At 37.8% G+C, this 22,633-nt stretch overlaps 1 protein-coding gene across 3 annotated transcripts; it reads left to right on the top strand.

Annotated features, from left to right (window-relative positions):
• Positions 1-538: 538 nt before the first annotated feature.
• LOC122290600 lies at positions 539-22,538 on the top strand. 3 transcript variants are annotated; one of them, XM_043098306.1, is made up of 19 exons: positions 539-997; positions 1,892-1,971; positions 3,299-3,349; positions 3,765-4,283; positions 4,387-4,644; positions 6,251-6,316; positions 11,013-11,192; positions 11,777-11,828; positions 11,911-12,195; positions 12,944-13,054; positions 13,913-14,104; positions 16,657-16,932; positions 17,674-18,297; positions 18,952-19,364; positions 19,506-19,566; positions 19,667-19,735; positions 20,977-21,313; positions 21,421-21,565; positions 22,004-22,538. In XM_043098306.1, the coding sequence occupies exons 1-17, from the start codon at positions 755-757 to the stop codon at positions 21,061-21,063; spliced, it is 3,567 nt and encodes a 1,188-aa protein (XP_042954240.1). In that variant the 5' UTR covers positions 539-754; the 3' UTR covers positions 21,064-21,313; positions 21,421-21,565; positions 22,004-22,538. The 3 variants fall into 3 exon arrangements, with proteins under 3 accessions (XP_042954240.1, XP_042954241.1, XP_042954242.1); XM_043098307.1 differs by having other exon boundaries at positions 22,001-22,538; XM_043098308.1 differs by having other exon boundaries at positions 21,401-21,565.
• The last annotated feature ends 95 nt before the right edge of the window (positions 22,539-22,633 follow it).

The raw sequence follows: 22,633 nt of genomic DNA, 5'->3' as shown, positions 1-22,633 counted from the left end.
TGCTACAGTATATTTTATATTTAATTTGTAGGATATAATTAGTGTAGCTCGTATGGATGAGCTAAATATGGATGATATTAACTAGAGTAATGCTACATACAGTCGTAGAATTGCAAATGCCGCGCAATCACTTTGAAAAAGAGTGGGGTCTACGATTAAAAAGTTAGTTTTTTTTTTCGTATGGGTTCCATATTAATTTATTTTTTTTAAAGCGATTATACATCGTTTGTACAATCACGATTGCAAATGTCATTTCTCTATTAACTATACCGAAAGATACAGTGATATTTGGCTAAGCCGCTGCTCTTATAGGCTAATCCCACGTCAGTGACAGTCACACTCCCACTCAGCCCTAGACGTGGATTGGGAACCTGAATTGTCCTTCCAAAATTGCCCATTCCCATTGATCCCTCTTATTTAAAAATACAAAAAAAGAAAAAGAAAAAAGTGACAGATTATAGCGCCTGCCAGCTAATAAGCCTCATAAAACCACGCCGATACGTACAGCCAATACTCTCACTTGCGAAATTCAAGAAACGCTTCCCCTTCCCCCCCCCCCCCCCCCCTCTTTCTCTCTCTCTACTCTCTCTCAGTTTTGCACAGTACAACCAACAGTTAATATTCAATTTCGTTCCAAATGTCGGGCAGAAAGGCGCCGAGACAACAACCGGCTTTGTTTTCTTGAGCAATTCTAAAGTTCACCGCAAGATTCTCCGTGAGATTCCCACCACCCTTCGGTATCCCAACACAATCCATGTCTTCGAGCTTCAGTCCCTCGCGGAGCCCCGGGAGCTCGCGGCTACAGCTGGGCGGTGTTGGCGGGGTCTCACGCCTTAGATCCTCTTCGCTCAAGAAGCCGCCGGAGCCGCTACGACGAGCCGTATCCGATTGCCTGTCGTCGTCTTCTTCGTTTTCATCTTCTGCCTCATCGGCTTCTACCCCGCACCATGGGGGTACCTCGGCTGTGCTTGTCTCCGAAGCTTCGAGAAATCTCCGGGTTCGTAATTTTTGTGAATTTGGGGACTGATTTCATTATGGATTTTATGGATCTTTTTTGTGGTTGCATTGCACCTTCGAATCCGAGTTTCGATACTGCTTCTGCGCGTGAAATTGTATTTTCAAATGGTTGTTTTGCGGCGTTTGAGTTCAATATTTGTGCTCTGGTTGATTGCTTAGAAAAAGGAAAGGAGGGAAACGTCTCGGCCTCTTGTTGATTATCTATTTTAATTATTAAATGTGAGCAGCTCAGCTAAAACTAGCCGAATTAATGTGTTTCGCTCACTGAATGCATTAGAAAAGCACTTCTAAATTTAGCTTCTTACAAATTTAGCAACGAAGCAGAACATTAATGCTGAAACGTGGTATTCTTACTGCAAATTGTGTTGCAGTTTGTTTGATGGGAGTGCTTCGCGTAGTCTTCCAAATCTGAACATCTCTGTAGTTGATTCTCCATTACGTATGATGTAGTCATGGAATTATTAATTTTCGTTTTTTTTCCAAATTTAGGATCAATATTTTCTTTCTTTGGGTGAAGTTGGGATAAAATTCTGCTACCCTCAAATGAAAATGATGCCATATGTGGTGCTTGACTGCCACGACGAGTTGGATTTAATTCCTAGTTTGGTTTGAGAATAAGCCTTTCATATGGTAGTCAGTTGATGTGGACTGGTTGGGGATCCAACTGAATTCACTTGACTTTCACAGCTTAAGTTATACCGTTTGCTTGAAGTAGAGTCAATGTGTTGAGAATTATGGCTGTTGTATCCCATTGACCCCAAAACGCTTTTTGTTGACATTTCATCTGTGTATCATGTCATCTTCTTATTGCATGGATATGCTGCATGTATGAGATTTATTTCCGAATATCACAAGTTAAATTTATTAATGACAGGACTATCTGGCTGCTCCTGCAACAACTGACCTGGCTTATAATGTAATTTTAGAACATACAATTGCAGAGAGGGAGCGCAGGTAACTGTTGTAGGTTGCTGTTATCGTTGTGTATGTGGCAATACTCATTTTAGTTACTTCTTAGTTTACTACATTTACTGGCATATAGCCATTACTCAGTGTCTTCATCAAAGCAATCAGCAAGCCCTAGTCCAATTAACCTGTTCTCAAAAGTACAGACATACACGTTTCTATGAAATTCTTTATATGATACAATGAACTATCAAACCTTAGTCCAAAGTCTCAAAATTTATCGGTAATTGCTAAATATTGTTGAAACATATACAAATAGCTCTGGGCTTTCAACTCTTGAATTCTTTATTTAATTTTTATTTATATTTTTTGATGTCGGGGAACCTCTCCAAGGTAGGGCCCTTCGGACCCACCCCTGCAGAGTAAACCTCGGTCCTGTGCACCGCATCCTCGGAAGTTTTCCTACACGGAACTAGTTAAATCGATGGCTTTTTTACCAGGGGGTGTAGCCCCAAAGGATTGTTTGTACCCATGAGGTGTTGAACCTTGGACCTTGAAGGGAGTGATACCCCAAGACCAATTCACCACTTGGGCCTCTTGAATTCTTTATTGGGGGAACTACAAATTTAATTTGTACCAAGGATGTATATGCTTTATGCTTTTAGAAACTATTATGAACTTGATGCAAGTAGGACTTTGTGCATGAAATTGCAATTCTGCCCCTGAACATAAGCAGACTTGTAGCTCTTAAGCCTCTGACTCAAATTTTGCCCCTAAAAAAGAATCAACTATAACCTTCTAGTGTCATGGCCTTCGAATCTTTGGCACTTTTTTCCATCTAACGTCTTTTGTGGACAGGTCACAAATAAATAAAATTTTCAATAGTTGGGCACAGAACAGAAGCAAAAGCCATCTTTCTGATGGTCTTTATATGCATGCAGATTTCACTTTGTCGAGTCCTAGAAATATTTAACATTATTCTCTTGCTTAAAATGGGCACAGTACTTGACAACTCATATTTTAATGTTCTAACATGTAAGGGTTAGAACTATATTTTATTTAGCCTTTTGATTTAATGAGAGAAAACACTCTTTTTGTGATAGACAAAAATCGTAAGACATCCATCTTGAGATGGGTGAGGGCCCGGTCTTTCTTTCAACTCTGTAACTTGACAACATGTATCATATGCATGTGCTTTCTCAACCAAAATTTTTTTTCACGTAGTGTCTTTGGTATGTAACAAATTTTTGGCTTGAAATCCCATTCCAGGTACAAAAATAGCAGATTTTTGTCTCTTTTATATTGCTTTCCTCCCCTCCCCCCCCCCCCCCTTTTTCTGTAACTAATTTATTTTTCTTTTCCATTTTTCTACCAGTCCCGCTGTAGTCGCAAGGTGTGTAGCACTTTTAAAACGCCATCTTCTACGGTATGTTCTTTGGTTCGTTTGGTGTCAATTATACCCAATACTTAATTTGTGAACCGTCATTGATGTTCTATCAGTTCTATTTTTTTCCCCTTTTACGGAGTTGTCAAGTTACCTTTCAATTTAGCTTGTTGCAAAAAGGAAAAAAAAGAAAACAAAAAGAAAAAGTCTTTGGATGATTCAACTTCTTGAACTATTACTCATTTGATTCATCTGGATGTGGATTTACCTCCTTTGAGGGGCCACCTGAAATTTTGAGTCAATGGGTGCTTACTGTAGTAGACGTTATCCTTATGTCACTGGAATAAGCAAGTGGTGTCAGTCGTTCTGCTATAGCAATACGTATTGGAGAGAAGCCCTTCCAATTTGGTTTTTCCTTATCATTTTATGAGTTTAAAGTTCTTTATACTTTCTACAGATACAAACCAAGTGAGGAGACACTACTGCAGATAGATCGGTTTTGTGTGAGCACAATTGCTGAATGTGATACTTCTCCAAACCAAAGATTGTTACCACGTTCACGATCTTTAGACCAACAAGCAGGGGCATCAGTAGCACCTTCAAATACATCTCCTTTGCCTGTATCTAGTTTTGCTTCTGAAGCACTTGTGAAATCATTGAATTATGTGCGCTCCCTAGTGGCTAAACATATTCCAAAACGGTCTTTCCAACCAGCTGCTTTTGCTGGAGCGCCTTCTACATCAAGACAACCGCTTCCAACATTGTCATCTCTGTTGAGTAAATCCTTCAATTCGCAATTAAGCCCCGCCGCTGGTGGAGAATATTTAGAGAAGAAAGATGCTACAGATGTATCTATTGCAAACTTACCAATCATTGAAAACGTTGATGAATTGGTGGATGATGTATACATTGCACATGACGTTTTGAAATGGCGTTGGCTTGGGGATCATCATTCATCATCTTTTCTAGCTGAAAGGTAATTGCTGTTTATTTGTGTTTCAAATGCAATTTGGCTATTTATCTTCTTTCTTCTTTTTCTCAATAAGTGACTGGGCTAATCGACATGTTCTATAATACAGTGATCGTGCTGTAAATCCCCAAGGCATGAGAAAATGTAATTTCCTAGAAGTTGGTGCGGCATCATTGCTTGTAGGAGATATGGAAGCTAAAATAAAGGGCCAACCTTGGAAATTTTTAGGAACTGCTGATATGCCTTATCTTGATCAACTATTGCAGCTTTCGCCGGTAACAACAGTCACCAATTCTGTTTATGCACGGCCCCACTTGAGAGCAATAACAGCATCTAAACGCACTAAACCAGGCCCTCGACAAATTTGGCATGTTCTTCTCTCTCAAAAATTGCTTTGACAAGTTTGTTGTTCCCAATTATTGTAATTTTTTCCCACATATTTTGCTTATAAATAAATTCCTTACATATCATAATTTTTTCATGTATTTTGTCCCAGGGTTGGTTTGAAGGGCCCTGCCTTGGTGTGGCTGTGTTATAAAAAAATATATAATTACTTTGTGTTGTGATGCACTTTACATGATACAATTTCTATTTTACTTGCTACACAGGCACTTGTCAAAATTGGCATGCCCTTCTCTCTCAAATGATTGCTTTGAGACGTTGAATGTATTTTTTTCCCAGTTGTTCTTAATCCTTTCCCTTCATTTTCTTTTAACTAGTGCCTTACATAGATAGATATTAGCTAACTTTATTTTGTTTTACTCCAGATTTTACATGCCTTTCTGTCCACATACTTGTTGATGGTCTGGGTGCAGTGATGTCACGAGACTTGAGAGTTGCATGTTGTGGGTTGAATTGGGGTTCATGAAGTCCAAAATTTTTAACTTTTGCTTGAGCTCTTAAATTTAATTTAGTCGTGATGATCTGCATTGCAGAAAGCGAGGGTGAATTTGATTTGTATCATCTCGTGTGAAATTTTGAACCCAAACTTTTGCTTGAGCTCTTAAATTTAATTTAGTTGTGACGATCTGCCTTGTGGAAAGCGAGGGTGAATTTAATTTGTATCATATTATGTGTAAAATTTTGAATCCAAACAAAGCTGGCTTGTCAAGGTAATTAAAGTAGAGTCAGAGTATTTTCTGGCAATCTGGTTCCTTTGAAGCGTGGGAACTCCTTTGGAGTGGATTTACCCTTGTTTGACTCACTGCTGAGCACAATGTGTTAGACACCCCTCAAACAAGTGAGACGATTGTTTATATGTGTCCATAAGAATTTAAATTTCAATAGGAAGAATAAAGCAAGAGAAAAAAATGTTGAAACCAAAGTTTAATTTTTAATTGACACATTTTGGAGCATTTTAAGACATGGGAAGACATGACCAAGATACCTGGTAATTTTTTATCCATCTTTTTTCATTTAAAATGAAGGCACTTGCTAATATCTTATAAAAGTGAAAAGAGAAGGAAGGGGGCTTAAGAACAAGAAGTATAATAAGGCTTGAACTTGTTTCAGGTTAAATTTTGATCAGAAAACATTCATAAATGCGAGAGAGAGAGAGAGAGAGAGAGAGAGAGAGAGAGAGGAGAGAGAGAGAGAGAGAGAGAGAGAGAGAGAGAGAGAGAGAGAGAGAGAGAGAGAGTCATTTATTTATTTTTACAACAATTCATTGAGAGAGAGAGAGGTATTTATTTTGATATTCGCCCTATCTTTTCTTCTCATTGTTGCATATGTGTGTGAATTATATAATGCCCATGGGATTTAAGTTGCGTTCATGCATTAAATTTTGTATAAGAATTTTTTTCAACAACAATTCATTGTTAGAGTTAAACCTATGATGATTATGGAAGTGAAGGGTGTTTTGCGGAACCTCATCTAACAAACTTACAAAAACTAATCTATAATTTAATCAAAACCACAAGTTTAGTTAAATATAAGAAATTGATCATTCTGAGTCTTGCCCTTCCAATGTTTAGGGAGGAATCTCCTGTGAGTACATTTCGTCCGAAGGCTCGCACACTCTTCCAGTATCGTCATTACAGGTACAAAATGCAGATTGTCATTGCATATTTATGTTTCTCTCATAAAACCATGTTTATCTTGTTATCAATGCATATACTATTGACGGAGGACTGAGTTCCCTTGTGTTGTTAGCAACATAACTTCTTGGGTTTTCCTAGCAATGGTGGTTTTGTTGGGGGTGTTTTAAAATTCTCAATGTCACCTGAATTATTAGTTTTTTTTTTGGGGGTTTTGTTTCTCTAAGAGGCATGACTTTTTCCTAGTAAATTTGCTCATGGCTGTTGCTTTAATCATTGGAACTTTTGAAATAATTATTTTCCTTGTCACTGCATCATGATGATCTATTTGAAAAAAGGCGTCTTTGCTTTTTTATTAATATTCTAATCATCTTTGTTTAAATGATATGCTGGTAGATCGTGATGGTTTGGTCAATATGTGTGACTTCTATTGCCTACTACCATGCGCAGAAATACTCATAACCATTAGCCACCCCCAAATTTTAATCATTAAAAATTAGTTGTCAAGGTTTTTTTTATAATGTAAATTCTATGAAATTCAATTCCTCCCCTCACTAAAAAACACTGTAGTTTTGCCTTCCAAAGTAATTTTCTGGTTCTGCCTCTGCCTGCTACCAATGAAGTATTTTGCCTTCTGTTGGGGGCATCATTTAATGCAAATTTGGTTAATTGGATGTAATCAAGACTCAAGAGTACTTCTTGCACATGCCTACCTATTAAATTTGTATTTTCCCTTGCTTGATCTGTGTGGCTAATTGTATTGAAAAGCTTTAGAGAGATTTCTTGCTGGGGTGGCAATGATGAAGAAGCTAAGTGTCATCTTTTCAATTGGCAAATGGTTTTGGTATACAAAACATAGGCTTTGCGGTAGGCTGTCATAGAGATCAAATATGGCAGCTAGGGGGGTTGCAGCTCAAATGTGGTCAGTCGGTCATATGGGGAAAAATATAAGACGGAGGTGGGGAGATTTCTATGGGTTTATCAGTTATGAGGTGGGTGACAAGAGTGAGATCAGATTCTGGCATGATGTATGACCGGCGAGCAACCTTTGAAGATGACCTTTGTGGGATTGCTTTGCATATCTAAGCATAAGGAGGCTTCAATGGCGGACTGTATACAACTATCCATTATCCAATGACATCCTTTTTTTTTTTTTTTTTGATAAATAAACAATTTATATTGATCAATGGCAAAGCCAGTATTACAACTCTAATGCCCTAACTAGGTAGGCACATTAGAGACAAGAAAATCATGAAGGACGATGCCATTAAAATCCACAGCAATAGCCCAGTTACAAAGTGTTCTAAAAAATAAAAGTTTAAGCTCCTCCACTGATCTTTCCTGGTCTTCAAAGGTCCGCTTATTTCGCTCCTGCCACACGCACCACATAATGCATAGGGGAATCATCTTCCAGATAGCTTTAATTGGGTTTCTACCCCATATGTTTGACCAGCTGGCCAACGCCGCCTCCACATTTTTAGGCATCACCCAAGCCATATCTAGTTGCGAGAATACCTCATTCCAGAGGGCCCTTGCCGTATCACAGTGCAAAAGGAGGTGGTCTACCGACTCTCCCTCTCTTCTGCACATGCAACACCAGTCTGCAATAATGATCCTCCTTTTTCTCAAATTATCTGTAGTAAGTATCTTTCTCAGGGAAGCAGTCCATACAAAGAATGAAACTTTAGGAGGAGCCTTATGTCTCCAGATTTTTCTCCAAGGACACAGAGAATTGGGCTCTTGGGTGAGGGCCTTGTAGAAGGAATGAACTGAAAAATTACCTTTGCCTGCTAGAGTCCACCACCGAACATCCTCATGCTGCATATTTGGTCTTATGGAATATATGAGGCTGTAGAAGTCTGCGAAACTACTTAATTCCCAATCTTGTGCTGCCTTACTAAAATTAATATTCCAAAGAATTTGACCCCCAGCTAACTCCATAACTTCTGCCACTGAAACATCCTTATCACTAGCCAACTGGAAAAGAAGAGGATACAAGTCTTTCAATGCCCTGCTAGCACACCAAACATCTCTCCAGAATTTGATACTTGATCCCGTACCCACACAAAGCTTGACATGACGGTTAAAAACCCCCCATCCTCTTCTTATATTTTTCCATAACCCCACTCCATAAGCCCTCCTTACTTCTCGAGTATACCACTCCCTCCATACCACCATATTTCTTCTCAATCACCAATTTCCATAGAGAGTCATGTTCCTTGGCAAATCTCCACAGCCATTTGCCTAATAGCGCACGGTTGAAGGCCCTTAGGTTTCTAACCCCCAAGCCTCCCCCCGAAATAGGACGACAAACCTGCTCCCACTTAACCAAGTGAAACTTGAACTCCTCCCCCAACGAAATCAAGTTGGAGCGTCTCGATACGAGCCGCCACACTTGTTGGTATTGGGAAGAGAGATAAGAAATAGGTAGGTAGGTTATAGATTGTACTCTTTATCCATGTAATCCTTCCACCTTTCGACAAATACATTCTCTTCCACCCTACCAATCTCCGCTCTATTTTTCGATCATTGAATCCCAGACCAAGGGTGCCCTCGAGGCACTCCCTAAAGGAAGTCCCAATTAAGTCATAGGGAATGAGGTTATCTTACACCCCATTGTTCTCACTAGTTGGCGAATGTTAGAAACTTCCTCAATTGGCACCAACTCTGATTTTTCCAAATTCACCTTTAACCCAGAAACAGCCTTGAAGCAAAAGAGTAGGGTCTTCAACACTTGCATTTGATTTTGCTCAGCTTCATACATAATAAGTGTGTCATCTGCAAACAGTAGATGAGAAATAATAATAATGCCCTTATCCGGGGTACCGATTGGAAACCCTTTTAGGAGTCCATTTTCAACCATAGCCAAGAGCATCCTACTTAGGGCCTCCATAACTATCACAAACAATAAAGGTGACAACGGGTCCCCTTGTTGCAATCCACGGGAACTCTGAAAAAAACCAACTGAAACTCCATTTATCAACACAAAATACTTTACTGTAGATATACACCAGTATATCCATGCCCTCCATCGTTCCCCAAAACCACATCTCCTGAGCAAATGTAGAAGGAAATCCTAGTTAACATGGTCATAAGCCTTTTCCATATCTAATTTGCACATAATCCCTGAGTTCCCGGCCTTCAGTCTACTATCGAGGCATTCATTGGCAATTAACACTGCATCCAGTATCTGTATGCCTTTTACAAAGGCATTTTGGGGTTTCGTAATAAGCTTCCCTATCACCTCGCTCAATCTGCTCGTAAGTACTTTCGAGATTATCTTATACACCCCATTCACTAGACTGATAGGCTGGAACTCTTTTAAATCCATAGCCCCCACCTTCTTGGGTATCAGAGCAAGGAAAGTAGTATTTAGACTTTTCTCAAATTTTCCAGCCAAGAAAAACTCCTGAAAAACCTTCATAAGGTCCTCCTTTAACACTTCCCAACAATCTTGAAAAAAGCCCATAGAGAATCCATCCGGTCCTGGAGCCTTATCCCTGGCCATTTTCCTCGCTACTTCAAAAACCTCTAACTCCTCAAAATCCCTTTCCAACCGAGAGACATCGCTTGACCCAATGGTATCAAATTCCATCCCATTCAGGGGAGGCCGCCAATCCACCTGCTGTGTTAGTAAGTTCTCATAGAAATCAGCTACATGGTCGTGAAGTACCTGCTCATCACTACACTCCACACCGTCAACTATCAGCTTCTCAATGTTATTATTTCTCCTATGATAATTTGTAATTCTATGGAAGAAGCTCGTACTTTGATCTCCTTCCCGCAACCACAATGCCCTGGACTTTTGCTGCCAAGACATCTCTTCTAGCTGTATCAACCTCTCGATCTCTGTGACCAGCTCTGATCTCCTATCTTGTTCTTCCTGAGTAAGTGGTTGTACCTCTTGCAATAGAATGTTACCTCTAGTGGATTTGCGCACTTGATTGAGTGGTGGATTTGTTTTCTTTGTTCTTCAGCGTTTTGTACTCCCTTCGGTTGCATGGGGGTGTGGAGGCAAAATCCAATGGGCCCTCTCAAGAAGCGGACTTTTGAGGTTCCGTACTTCTCATATTGCTCTTTGATCTCATGATGACACTCTTTTTTTGTTGGAAAGTAGTTGGAGTTCAAGGCTCCATCATCAGTAGCATTTTTTATATGGTTAGTAGCCTTAGGGAAGACCAAGCCTTGGACAACCTAAGAAAGAAGCTTGTTATATTGATTAATTGGTGTTGCATGTGCAGAAAGAGTAGGGAATCATTTGACTAGGAGTGGTGGAGCTTATGGTGTGATAGAAAGGATAGAAAAGTTTCTCATTTAGAAGTGGCAAATGATTTCATTATGCTTAATGAACAAGAAAGGACAGGGTTTGAGCTGGAACTAGATATGTTCAAATGCCTCTATGTTTGGACGTTGGCCCATTATAATTTTAGCTTTCCTACTTCTGTACGCTTCATGAATTTGTGCTTTACTTGCATCCCTTGAAGATGGGAGCTGTCTTTAGTATGCTACCTATGGACATGGTTTTGCTCTTGTAATAAAATCTTAATTACTTCTAAAAGAAAAATGAGATGATGGATGACTTAGAATGGTTGTTGCTTCTTATTTGTGTGTACCTAATGGGAATTTTGATCACTAGTTTTAATCATCCATTATTATTGTTTTGTTCTGTCCTCTTATTAACTCTTTTGATGTGGATCAGTGAACAACAACCTTTGCGATTGAATCCTTCTGAGGTATGCGATGTGATGGCTGCAGTTTGCTCAGAGACATCATTAAGAAATGCTAATCTCATGACAGTATCATCTAGATTAAGTAATCCCGGTGGAAAGCCGTCCATGGACGTGGCTGTGAGCGTCCTTGTCAAACTGGTTATTGACATGTATGTTTTGATGCATTTTTTGGCTGGCAGTATTCAGTCTGTTTTTTATGTTTAATCTCTGTGTGTGTGTGTGTGTGTGCGCGCGTGCGCGCCTGTGTGTTATTTGATGGACTGATCCTGTATCCTGCTGTACATGTGCAAAATTTAGGCAACCAATAAACATCATCAGTTTGCTTGATTGTGGGGAGAGAACTAATTTTGAAAAGATTATTTATTGGGTATTGTTAATGTGTTGGAATAGAAACTTTTTAATCTCATTGCTCATCATAATATGGTTTCATGTTCTCCACAGTTGGGATGGCATTTGTTGTCCAAAGTTGGTGTGTTTGGATCTGCAGATGGTATCTTTGTGCATAGATATTTAACCAGTTATCTGCTTCTTTCACGCTGATCGATTCTTGACATTCTATAAATTAGAATGATCTGATAGTTTATGCAAAATGATCTTTGAATATGATGCATTATCTTGTAAATATCTTCGTTATGAATGCTGAAACATTTTATTTACTAAAAATTCTGGAAGAAATACCAAAGTTTTCAATATCTTTGATGGTTGACTGATCATCGACAAAATTGTTTTGTAGGTATGTTTTTGACTCTGGCACCGCTGGTCCTCTAACTCTGTCAATGCTTGAGGTGATGCATCATATATATTTCTCTGACTTCTTCATTTTGTTTGGCTTATTATTAACCTATAAGTACTTGAATTATCTCCCAGGAAATGCTTAGTTCTCCAAAAGCAGCTTGCAGGGCTCGTGCTTTTGATTTAATCCTGAACCTTGGTGTTCATGGTCATTTATTAGAGCCAATTATAACTGACACTGCTGCAACGATAGTAGAAGAATATTCTCAAGAATCTTATTTTGACAATGAAGGTCCACTTACAATCCATGGAAAGGGAGAAGAAGACTCTATTAAGAAAATGGACGCTTTCTCAGCTATTGATAATTTTGAGTCTTGGATTTTAAACATTTTATATGAGATTCTACTTCTTCTTGTTCAGGTATAATTGGTATTTTATCATATACTGCGCTCTGCAATAGTGGAGATAATAACTTTAATATAATACCATTATACAAACTTTGTGAGGCATTCATCTTTAGTTTCATTAAGGAATCAAACATTCTTTTGATGTAACAATTTGAGAAGATGACTTTTGCTGTCTTGTGTGATCATCTCATTCTCTTCATTGATGCAACACGATATGTATTATGAAGTTAAAATTAGAAGCTATGTTAATTCAGCATTGGAGTTGATGTTATAGGTGTGAGGTGTTTTATGAATGGGGACCATGATGCTTTAAAAGCTTTTAAGATGCCAGAAACTTGCCCACAGTTTTGTATATGATTTTTTGTTTTGTGCCAAAGCTATGTTTTATATACATGATATAAAACATAAACCTGTGTGTGTGTGAGTGAGCATTTAATGATAAGATGGATTGTGAGGTGGTGCCTGATTGCCCCTCAAGAAGAAGAGGTTCCATGATTTTCTTTCCTTAGCTAGAATGTAATTAGGTGTTTTCTTTTGTATACTTCCTGTGTACTCGAGCTATGCCTACTTCATTCGTATGAATAAAATTCTCTTATTACTTATCAAAAAAAAAAGAAGAAGAAGAGGTTTTCAATGTCTAGTTAATATTGGGATGCATTTTAACCATGATATTGTCCTCATCTCTTCTTTGCTTGAACTAATCTGATGTGTCTATTGTTCTTCTGATTTTTTAACCATTTCATTCGCGTGATATTTCACAGAGAGAAGAGAATGAAGAATCTGTCTGGGCATCTGCTCTAAGCTGTTTACTTTATTTCGTCTGTGATAGAGGGAAGATCTTGAAAAACCGCCTAAATGGTCTTGATATAAGGGTGAGTTGATTTTTCCTCCTTTCATGGAGAAGATATTCAAAAAACAAAAATGGAGAAGATATTTTGTGTTTCTACTGCTCTAACTGTGGGGATAATACGGGATATATGCCTTCTGCTCTCTGTTTATGCTGCAACCATTGTTTCATTCTTTAGGGGGGATGTGGGGAAGATTTTTTTTCATTCTTTGGTGATGAAGTTTTCCCAGTTCTTTTTCATGTTAACCTTCTCCCCTAGGTGCTGCACTTTACTTTTCCTAGATAGAAACTCATGTCATGGTTGCAGGAAGGTAAATTCGTATTGTCATTTACTCCCTTTAGCTGTTTTTCTTTACTTTTTTTTTTGTTGGGGGTGGTGTTGAGGGGGGGGAGGGGGGAATGTTGTACCTTGAATCAATGAAGAGTACCAGAGGGGACCTGTACAAACTTGATTTTAACTTACTAATATCTTGGATTGAAAATTGGCATGCTACAGTAATTACTCTAGGAAAGAAAGCCATTTAAGCCAATTTGCTGAACAATTGTTCTGCCAAATTGTTTTGTAGCAAAAAATCTTAAAAAGCTCATGGGAAAAAAAGCCTTTTGAATAGAAATGAAAACGTCCAACTAAAATCATGACCATTTTCACTTATATAAAAAAAAAAAATCGCGACTATTTGTTTGCTTCCCTTTATGTATCTTACCTCTATTTCTGCAGTTGATCCCCCCCTATTTAGACTATCACCAAACTTTCATGTTTGTTTTATTATAGGTTATAGAGCTGCTGTAGTATCCACTTAGCCATTTTGTGAACATCTTTGAGTCAAGGTTTGACATAATTTTTGTTTTCATATTTTATCAGTAATTGTGTGTCTATTTTCAGGTTGTTAAAGCACTTCTAGAAACTAGCAGGAAGAATTCATGGGCAGAAGTAGTTCATTGCAAACTTATTTGCATGTTAACAAACATGTTTTATGATGTTTCTGATGAACCTTCTGAGGTCAATCCAAGTACTCCAACTTTTCTCATAGGCCAGGTTGATCTGATTGGAGGAATTGAGTTCGTTTTTCTTGAGGTATGCAAAACATTCATCATCATTAGAATATGCTTATGGTTTTTGTTTGCTTGTTTATTCCTAGCGGGGTTTATATGATATATATGCTCCAGCTTGAGGGGAGTGTTGCAAATGGTTTTAAGTGCATGGGTATTCTAGTCATTGTAATACTTTTTGGCCTATGCGTTATAGTATGTGAGGTTACGTGAGTCTTAATGAGCGTCCACCTTCTCTCTAAAATTTTTCATGCAAATTACAACATGGTATTGAAGCATGATTCTAGGGTTTAAAATTCTTTTTCTGCCTAGGTGGATTGTTGTTTTTTGGTAGTCATTTTATCCTCTTTGATTGAGCTTTTAGACATTGGTTTTTGGTCGGACTACTCTTTCTCACTGGCTGCACTGCCTATGAGGGCTTAGCCCACAAGGGTTGTGCCTTGATGACAGGAAAAAGTCTTTCATGAAAAATTGAGGACGTGCAGTGTTTAAGGGTGATTTGTTTATTTATTTATTTATTTATTTATTTTTTATGTTGGAAAACCTCTCCAAGGCAGAGCCCTTTGGACCCACCCCTGCAGAGTAAACCCCGGTCCCGTGCACCACCAATACAAGCCCCTGTCGGGTGATTTGTTCGGGGTTGAAGTACTGGGGTATTTGAGTCATCATAATGTCTTTCAGCCTATACAAGCCCCTTGTATTCTCTAAGAACTTTTCATGCAAACTACAACACGAATTTGGAGTCACTAATAAGGCAGGCTTACGAGTAGGCAGATTGAGATAGACATAACTTGATCTATGCTATATGACATTAGAGCATCCTCATCTGGTTCTACATCCTCATCTCTATAATTTAACTCAAATACTCATTTCCTCAAATTATTTCCTAAAATTTGTTTATCTTCTAAAAACCTCCTACATCCCATTTCCCATCCCTATCTCTATTCTTTTAAATAATATTTCTCTATTCTTTTTTTATTATTTTTTTCTCTCTCTTCCATTTACAATCTTAACTACTAATTCTTTTGTCTTATTATCATCAAAGGAAAAGAGTATACATTTTCACAGCAACCAAACAATAGAGGAAGGAAAATATGACAGAAACATCATGGATGATTTTCGGGGTTCCCAAACAATCACAGAAGGAAAAACAGGGCAGCGAACATTTTCTGAACTTCGCACCAACCAAACAGAGGCACCATTCATCAAAACGCAAGCCAAACCTCATCTCATTTCACAGCAACCAAACGGGTTACTCAAGAAAATATGACACCAAACCGCAGCACATTTTCACAGCAACCAAACGGGTTGCTCAGGAAAAAATCAAAGGAAACCTCCAATCTATTTTCACAGCAACCAAACAGGTAACTCAGGAAAAAAGAAATCCAAACCGAACATAAATTTTCACAGCAACCAAACGGATAACTCAGGAAAATAGCCACAAGAAAACCCTAAAAATTTTCACACCAACCAAACATCGGTTCCTAAGCATTAGATGTTTCATCATCAAGAAACATGCAAGAAATTAACAGGGGTGAGAAAATGAGAAAGATGTACCGATTTCCTAGCAGCCAAGCACATCATAAATAAATTTTCAAAAACCCTAAAACAGATCCCAAATGCCCTTCAAACGGTAATCAGATTTGCACATACCAAACATAAAAAAGAAAGAGGATTCGCACCGAGAGAGGGTCGGTCAGCAGGAGAGGCGATTATTGGAGCACCAACCGTCGAGAGGGATGAACGCAGGACAGGGAAGAGGGAATAAGATTTGGGGATGTACAGTAGGTCCCCAAAGATGGAAAATTTCTGTTCACCCCGTAAACCTCAACCGCATTATAGGGAACTGGATGGAGTGAGGGTTTTATCAAAAATCCTAAAAACCACCGCAAAATATAGGGAAAATGAAGAGATGCATAACCGGTTGGGGATGCTCTTAGTAATCAGCATAATATAGTTTATTGATAATATCAGAGTACTGCTATTGATTTGACAACCAGCATGCATGTCACATATTTGAAGAAGAGTAATCCCAGATACAAGCCTAGATTGTACAAGTCTCATGCAGTCTCTTTGAAAAAAAATGGAACTCCCCACAAAAAGTGTATTTTTTTCAGGTGGGCCCCACTTTTTTCAAAGGGTCTGCGTGGAGCTTGCACGCCCTAGAGGGGGGGATGTCTATACTCTCAATTTTTCATACTTAGGGAAGGTTTTCAGCAACAAATTTTAAGTTTTGAATAATTCTTTGTTTGATATTTTTTTCTTATGTTGATTTAGGGAACTAATGTACTAAATGTTTTGAGTGTTGGGTAGCGTCAATCCAATGTGTTATTAGTTATTGGACATTTATTTTACTTTATAAGAATTTTATTAATAAGAATAAAAGGCTAGGTGAAGTCCAATTACACAGGACGAGACGAGAGTAAGCACCTAGCTAGAGCTATGTTGGATATTTCTTAATCTCTTTGTTTACCTATTCTCTTCCATTTCCTAAGTTGGAGTTTATATGTTATTTTTCTTTTTTACTAAAAATCCTCTGATCCAATCTGTGTTTACCTATAATTTTTCTCAATGCAGTATTCCCTCGCAAACTCAAGGGAAGAAAGGCGAAATCTGTATTTGGTCCTTTTTGACTATGTTTTGCATCAAACAAATGAAACATGCATAGCTGCAGGAGACAATGAATATACCCACGATGAGATTCAACCTCTTGCTGTCCTGCTCATTCTTGCAGATGCACCTGAAGCATTCTATATATCTGTTACACTTGGGGTGGAAGGCATTGGGGAGATTTTGAGAAGATCAATTTCTTCTATGCTGTCCAAATATCCCAACAGTGAACGACTACATATGGTAATGTCTCAAAAGTGTGGGTTAAATAGCTTGGTCTGTATGCGGTGCTGGGTTTTTTTTTGCTGGAATTCATTAAAGATCATAATTCGTTGTTATTCTCATTTCTGTTGACTGATTCACAAGTGGTATATGCATGTATCAATGCTCATTTATAGAATTGAAAAGTTACCACCTTATTTATAATACGGTGATGGAGATGTATGCAGTAGATACAACTAGAATATGGGCACCTGGGGGGCTTGGTTTACCTGAATCCAAATGTGGCTGGTTTCAATTTTTTCTCTCTCGTCCACTGTCTAGGATGAGATAAAAACTTGACTTGATTCGGTTATCCAACCCAAGAGAGCCTCTAGGTTAGAATATTTTTCATCCCACTGTCACTTTGCCCTCTCTGTTTGGTCATAATTCTTGGAGTGATGTTTGAACCAAAGGTCCTATCCCCATCTAAGTCCTCTAATACCTAGGCCAAGGCCCGGTAAGATCTATTTTCTTCTGGGGAGGAAGCTGAGCTTCTTACACTATTAAGTCATATTCTCTTCTAAAATTGTTATCGACATTGCAGTTTTGCCTACCCTTTTTGGTTGTCTTTTTTATGGAATTTTGCGCTAACAATCTCACCAGCTTTACATGGACTTTATACGTTGTGATTTATTATCATATTATATATAAATTTATTTAAAATTTCCATTTATCATTTAACGTTGCTGACACTGTTATAAGAATTTCATTCTGTTATTGCAGCTCTTGGAGGTTGTTGCAGATAAACTTGATACAATAGTAAGTTCATTCACTCACGTAGACAAAGAATTCTCCCATAAGATACAAATAACCAAATCATACAAGTTTTTGGGAAGCATTGAAGATATAGTTCCCAGAAATGGTGTTGGCATGGGAGCAAAGCTCTCATGGACCAATTTACATTCCCTTCTCCATTCAGAAAGAATTGCATACCGCCGGAATGGTTACATATGGTTAGGTGATCTGCTTATTGAAGAAATAAGTGAAAAAAGGGATGATGGTGTCTGGTCTAATATTAAAAACTTGCATCAGAAAATTGCCCTTGCTGGTCTGCATGATTCTTCAACTGCTTCAGATGTTCCTTTGGCCATTTGGCTTTTGTGTGGGCTTTTGAAGTCAAAGCACAACTTCATAAGATGGGGCTTCCTATTTGTCCTTGAGAGGCTTCTCATGCGATGCAAATTTTTGTTAGATGAGAACGAAATACAATACCCAAGCAGCACTGAGCAAGGCAATGTAGGCAAAGATTGTCGTCTTGAGAATGCTAATGCAGTGATCGACATAATGAGCAGTGCTTTGTCCTTGGTGTTTCAGATAAATGAAACAGACCGAATCAATATTTTGAAGGTATACTTAGAAAACATGCCCATCAATTTTTTTTTTTTTTTGTAAGTAAAATTTTATTCAATGAATGTAATAGGCGAAGCCCTGTACACAGGAAGTATACAAAAGAAACACCTAAGAACATTCAACTACTAAAGCAGCAAAAACAAAAACTCATGGACTGGCTAATTGCAACATTATAGATGCATACGGTAAAAAGGCAGAATTGATGTGATCTACCTAAGATGGTGCATGCCTTTACCTTTTTGTTTAATGGCCTTACATTTTAATACACAGATTTTGTCTTTGGATGTTTGGAGAACAAAATGGTGAAACACAGCCTTGATAAAATATTGACAAATAATTTCATATGGACCTCAAATTACTTGTCTAGTTAGCCTTGCATGGAATAAATCTTCTTATCTTACATGACATGCCACTAATGATCTCCCAATTAGGCCGAGAGTCATGGCATGTGTGTTAGTAGAACGGCTTCGTTTACTTTGGATTTATTTCTATTGCACTTGTTTCTGATAAATTGAAGACTTGGGAGATGAAAAACTCAGTCTTTTTTGGGACTTCGTAATGGCTAACTGCACTTCCTTTGTTTCATTTTTCTTTCATGAGAGGATTTTGTGTCTTTTGTGCCATCTTTAATATGATATATCTTCTTGTCAGATGTGTGATATACTATTCTCTCAGTTGTGCTTGAGAGTTCCTCCTGCAACTGCAATGCCATATGGAGATGATGTGCACCAAGACAATTTAATGAAAGAGGCTGATGTCAGATCCAACAATCCGCTAGACAATGAGACAGCCTCAATGGCAGCACTACTTCTTCGAGGACATGCCATTGTTCCTATGCAGTTAGTGGCACGCGTTCCTGCTGCCTTATTCTATTGGCCACTGATTCAGCTTGCTGGTGCAGCAACAGACAACATCGCATTAGGCATTGCTGTAGGAAGCAAAGGAAGAGGAAATCTCCCTGGTGCCACATCAGATATTCGGGCTACCCTTCTGTTACTTCTAATTGGTAAATGCACTGCAGATCCTGCTGCATTCCAAGAAGTTGGTGGAGAAGAATTTTTCAGGTGATTTTACTTATTGATCTTTTTGCTTCCTATAACATATTTCCTTTTCTTTATGCATGAATTTTAATATGTCAAGTCTCATTACTGTTTACTTATCAAAAAAAAAAAATAATACGTCAATGCACTTTTGGTTTTTGGCAGGGAACTTTTAGATGATACAGATTCAAGGGTGGCATATTACTCCTCAGCATTTCTTTTAAAGGCAAGAGCACTTTCTTTTTCTTTTTTTCCACCAACAAACATGCATAGGTTAGCGATTAAATTTTAATTCTTTTCTAACTCATTTAAGTTTGGGACTTCAGCAAATGATGACAGAAAAACCTGAAGAGTACCAGCACATGCTTCAGAATCTTGTTGTTAGAGCTCAGCAGGTATAGCCTTATCCAGTGAAGTTCAAATTATGTTATTAAGAACACTGATAGTTTGAGAATACAATATTTCCTCTCTCCCATATGTATAGTCTCCTTTTGTAAACAAAACTTTAAGAAACTAGCGTTATATGCATTCCACCTACTTATTCTTTATGAGATATCCAATTACTCAAAACTAAAAAAGTGCTTTACCTCTTATATGCTAAATGTGAAGACCAATGGATATTATGAAAAAGTAAATCAAAATAGCCTTTGACTTTTGACAAGGAATAAGTATTTTGGAATATCCACGCGCACTCATGCGCACGCGCGCACACACACATGTATAACTTTCCTTATAATTAATTTATAAGGTAATTTAGACTTTTAATGTAGTTATGCATATGTAAGATCAGCCTAGTTTGGCATTTTGTGAAGAGAGACCCTGAAGTTCAGGACACAGTGGCTGAAAAGCACTATGATATTAAAAGATGGAACATAATTACAACACTATGTATTGGTTAGGAAAATTAATTATCTTGGCAGTACGGTAATGAACTGATTAATTCCTGGAATTATGGTCTTCTCTGAATCGATTTCCTTGTGTATTGACCTACTATTCAGCCACGTGGACATGGAATCCCTTGTGAATAATTCTATGCACTTACTAGTGTTTTGGATGAGCAGCAAACCTGCTAACCTGTTTTGTTGTGAACTCAATTGGGCATTCTCCATATACTTGGGGAACAATCTTTTTTTTTTTAAAAGTAATAAAAAATTTTTATTCATACAAATGAAATAGGCATAGCCCGTGTACACAGGGGGAACAATCTTCTTGTGAATTTTCTATCCCGGTTTTTTAGATATAGCTTTGGATGCATGTGTCTATCATTTGGACGTATTAGTGAATTATTTTATTTTAATCAGATCTGTCTGTTACAATTTGGTGTTGCTGGAAAATTTTGTGTATATTAACTCTTCAAATTCACTGGAATCTACATGTGATAGGAAAATTATACCAATTTATTCTCATATGATATCTAAGGAGTGCATATTTCTCACTAGGGTGAATCTAGTTTTACATTAGTAATTGGAACTGGTAAGATATTGTCTATGGAAACTCAGTGTCAACAGATGCAAATCTGTTTACTCCTGATATGGTGGATTTTATTTCTCTCTATCCCTATGATTGTATGAAAGCTATTAATTGGATACTGGAGTTGCATGTCCCTTAAAGATTTGCTTCCCTTCCTGATGTTCAGAGCAACAATGAAAAGCTGTTGGAGAATCCATATCTTCAGATGCGTGGCATACTTCAGCTAGCAAATGATTTTGGATCTGGGTTGTAATCTGATGTGGTGGTTTTGTGGAACTTCATATTTCTTGGCGTGGAGACACTGCTGTTGATGTCACCATTACTAATTCTCATGCTCTTTCAGCGCCTTCCATTATTTCTGTAACTGGGATATGCTTGATTTCATAAGTGTGCAAAAGTAATTTGGAACCTGATCCTAGAGAATTCTTTCTGGAGTCTATTTAATGCTTTGAGAATCAGGCGTTAATGTCCACAGATTTTTATGCAGAGATTACTGCAAAATGGTGAGCCACATTGATTTCTGCTTCTCATATGAATATACAATACTTTCATATCATGAATTAATTCAGGGACCCCTTCTTTTGTTAAAGATATTAAGTTTGATATTCAGATGTTGTTTGGGAATGGAGGCACGGCATTAAACATTACAGCAGTTGTCCTGGAAATGTTTTTGAGCAATTGGTTCATTGACATATCTACCTATCAATCTTCCAATATATGTTACATCAAGAGCTTGATGCTTGATGTATCTTCAGGTACTTCCATCTGTACTCAAACTGTAATTAAGTAGTCATTTACTCAAACTGTAATTAGGATTTACTCGGACAATTAGACAACCACCCTGTACACCCTGTATACTGTAAGCAAATGTGCCCTGACATCCTATGTTCACTCTTCCTTTTTAGCTCAAACTCTTCTATATGTCACTGGAACTTAAATCAGTTTGAACTATTCAGCGTTTGTCTATCCAGAGTTGAGGGTTTGTTCACTCCTCTTGCACTTAAAACATGAGATCAATTTTTTTCATACATATAATCAAATTGATTATTACATTCGAGCCAAATGATATAAGGTTCTTTTGTTATTTACTTGTTCAAAAGTTGTTTTCAAGGTATGAAGTAAACGTTGAAAACTTTATCGTCACATTGTCATTTGTATGTGCTGAGATATTTCCAATATTTTTTGTGAAGCAGTTGATGTACAACGCAATCACTGGAGACTTTCTGGAAATTTGTGGAAGAGTACTTGTACAGAATCAGATTTCCTCCGAGCCTTATTATTTTTGTCAATGTTGAAGGCGACCTTTATTTTTTATTTTTATTTAATTGCGCATCCTGAGGTAATGTCTCAAGTGTGCTATATCTTGGAGGTTGATCACCTTTCTCCAGATCCTGTATTTTCTAGTGGATAGGACAATGATGCATGAAGGTAGATTGGCTGACTCACACGAGACTATCGGGTCCACCGTCGGCATCACGGAGTGTCTGTTTTTCAGGGGCATCTCCTAAGCCTGCCTAATATATTCTTTTGATCTTTTTTTTTTTTTTTTTTATTCGACTTTGTACATGTGTTCTGTACTCTTATTTCTTTTTTATTTTTTCCTCCTAATCCCTGGCGATTGTTGTAAAGTAGCTGCTGAGAAATTTGCTTCATGTATGATTTTGAAGGTTCATTGGCTGTAGAAAAATTTTGATCCGATGTATATCAGTGTTTGATTTTTCATATAAACACCAGTTTATTAGCCCTTTACACTTTTCTTTGTTTTAGGTGTCTACAATAATAGTGGGAGTAACTGTGCGTGTATATATATATTATATATCGTG

The sequence above is a fragment of the Carya illinoinensis genome, chromosome 1 (assembly GCF_018687715.1).
Source record: "Carya illinoinensis cultivar Pawnee chromosome 1, C.illinoinensisPawnee_v1, whole genome shotgun sequence".
Lineage (NCBI taxonomy): Eukaryota > Viridiplantae > Streptophyta > Magnoliopsida > Fagales > Juglandaceae > Carya > Carya illinoinensis.
This window is presented reverse-complemented; position numbering and strand designations above follow the sequence as displayed.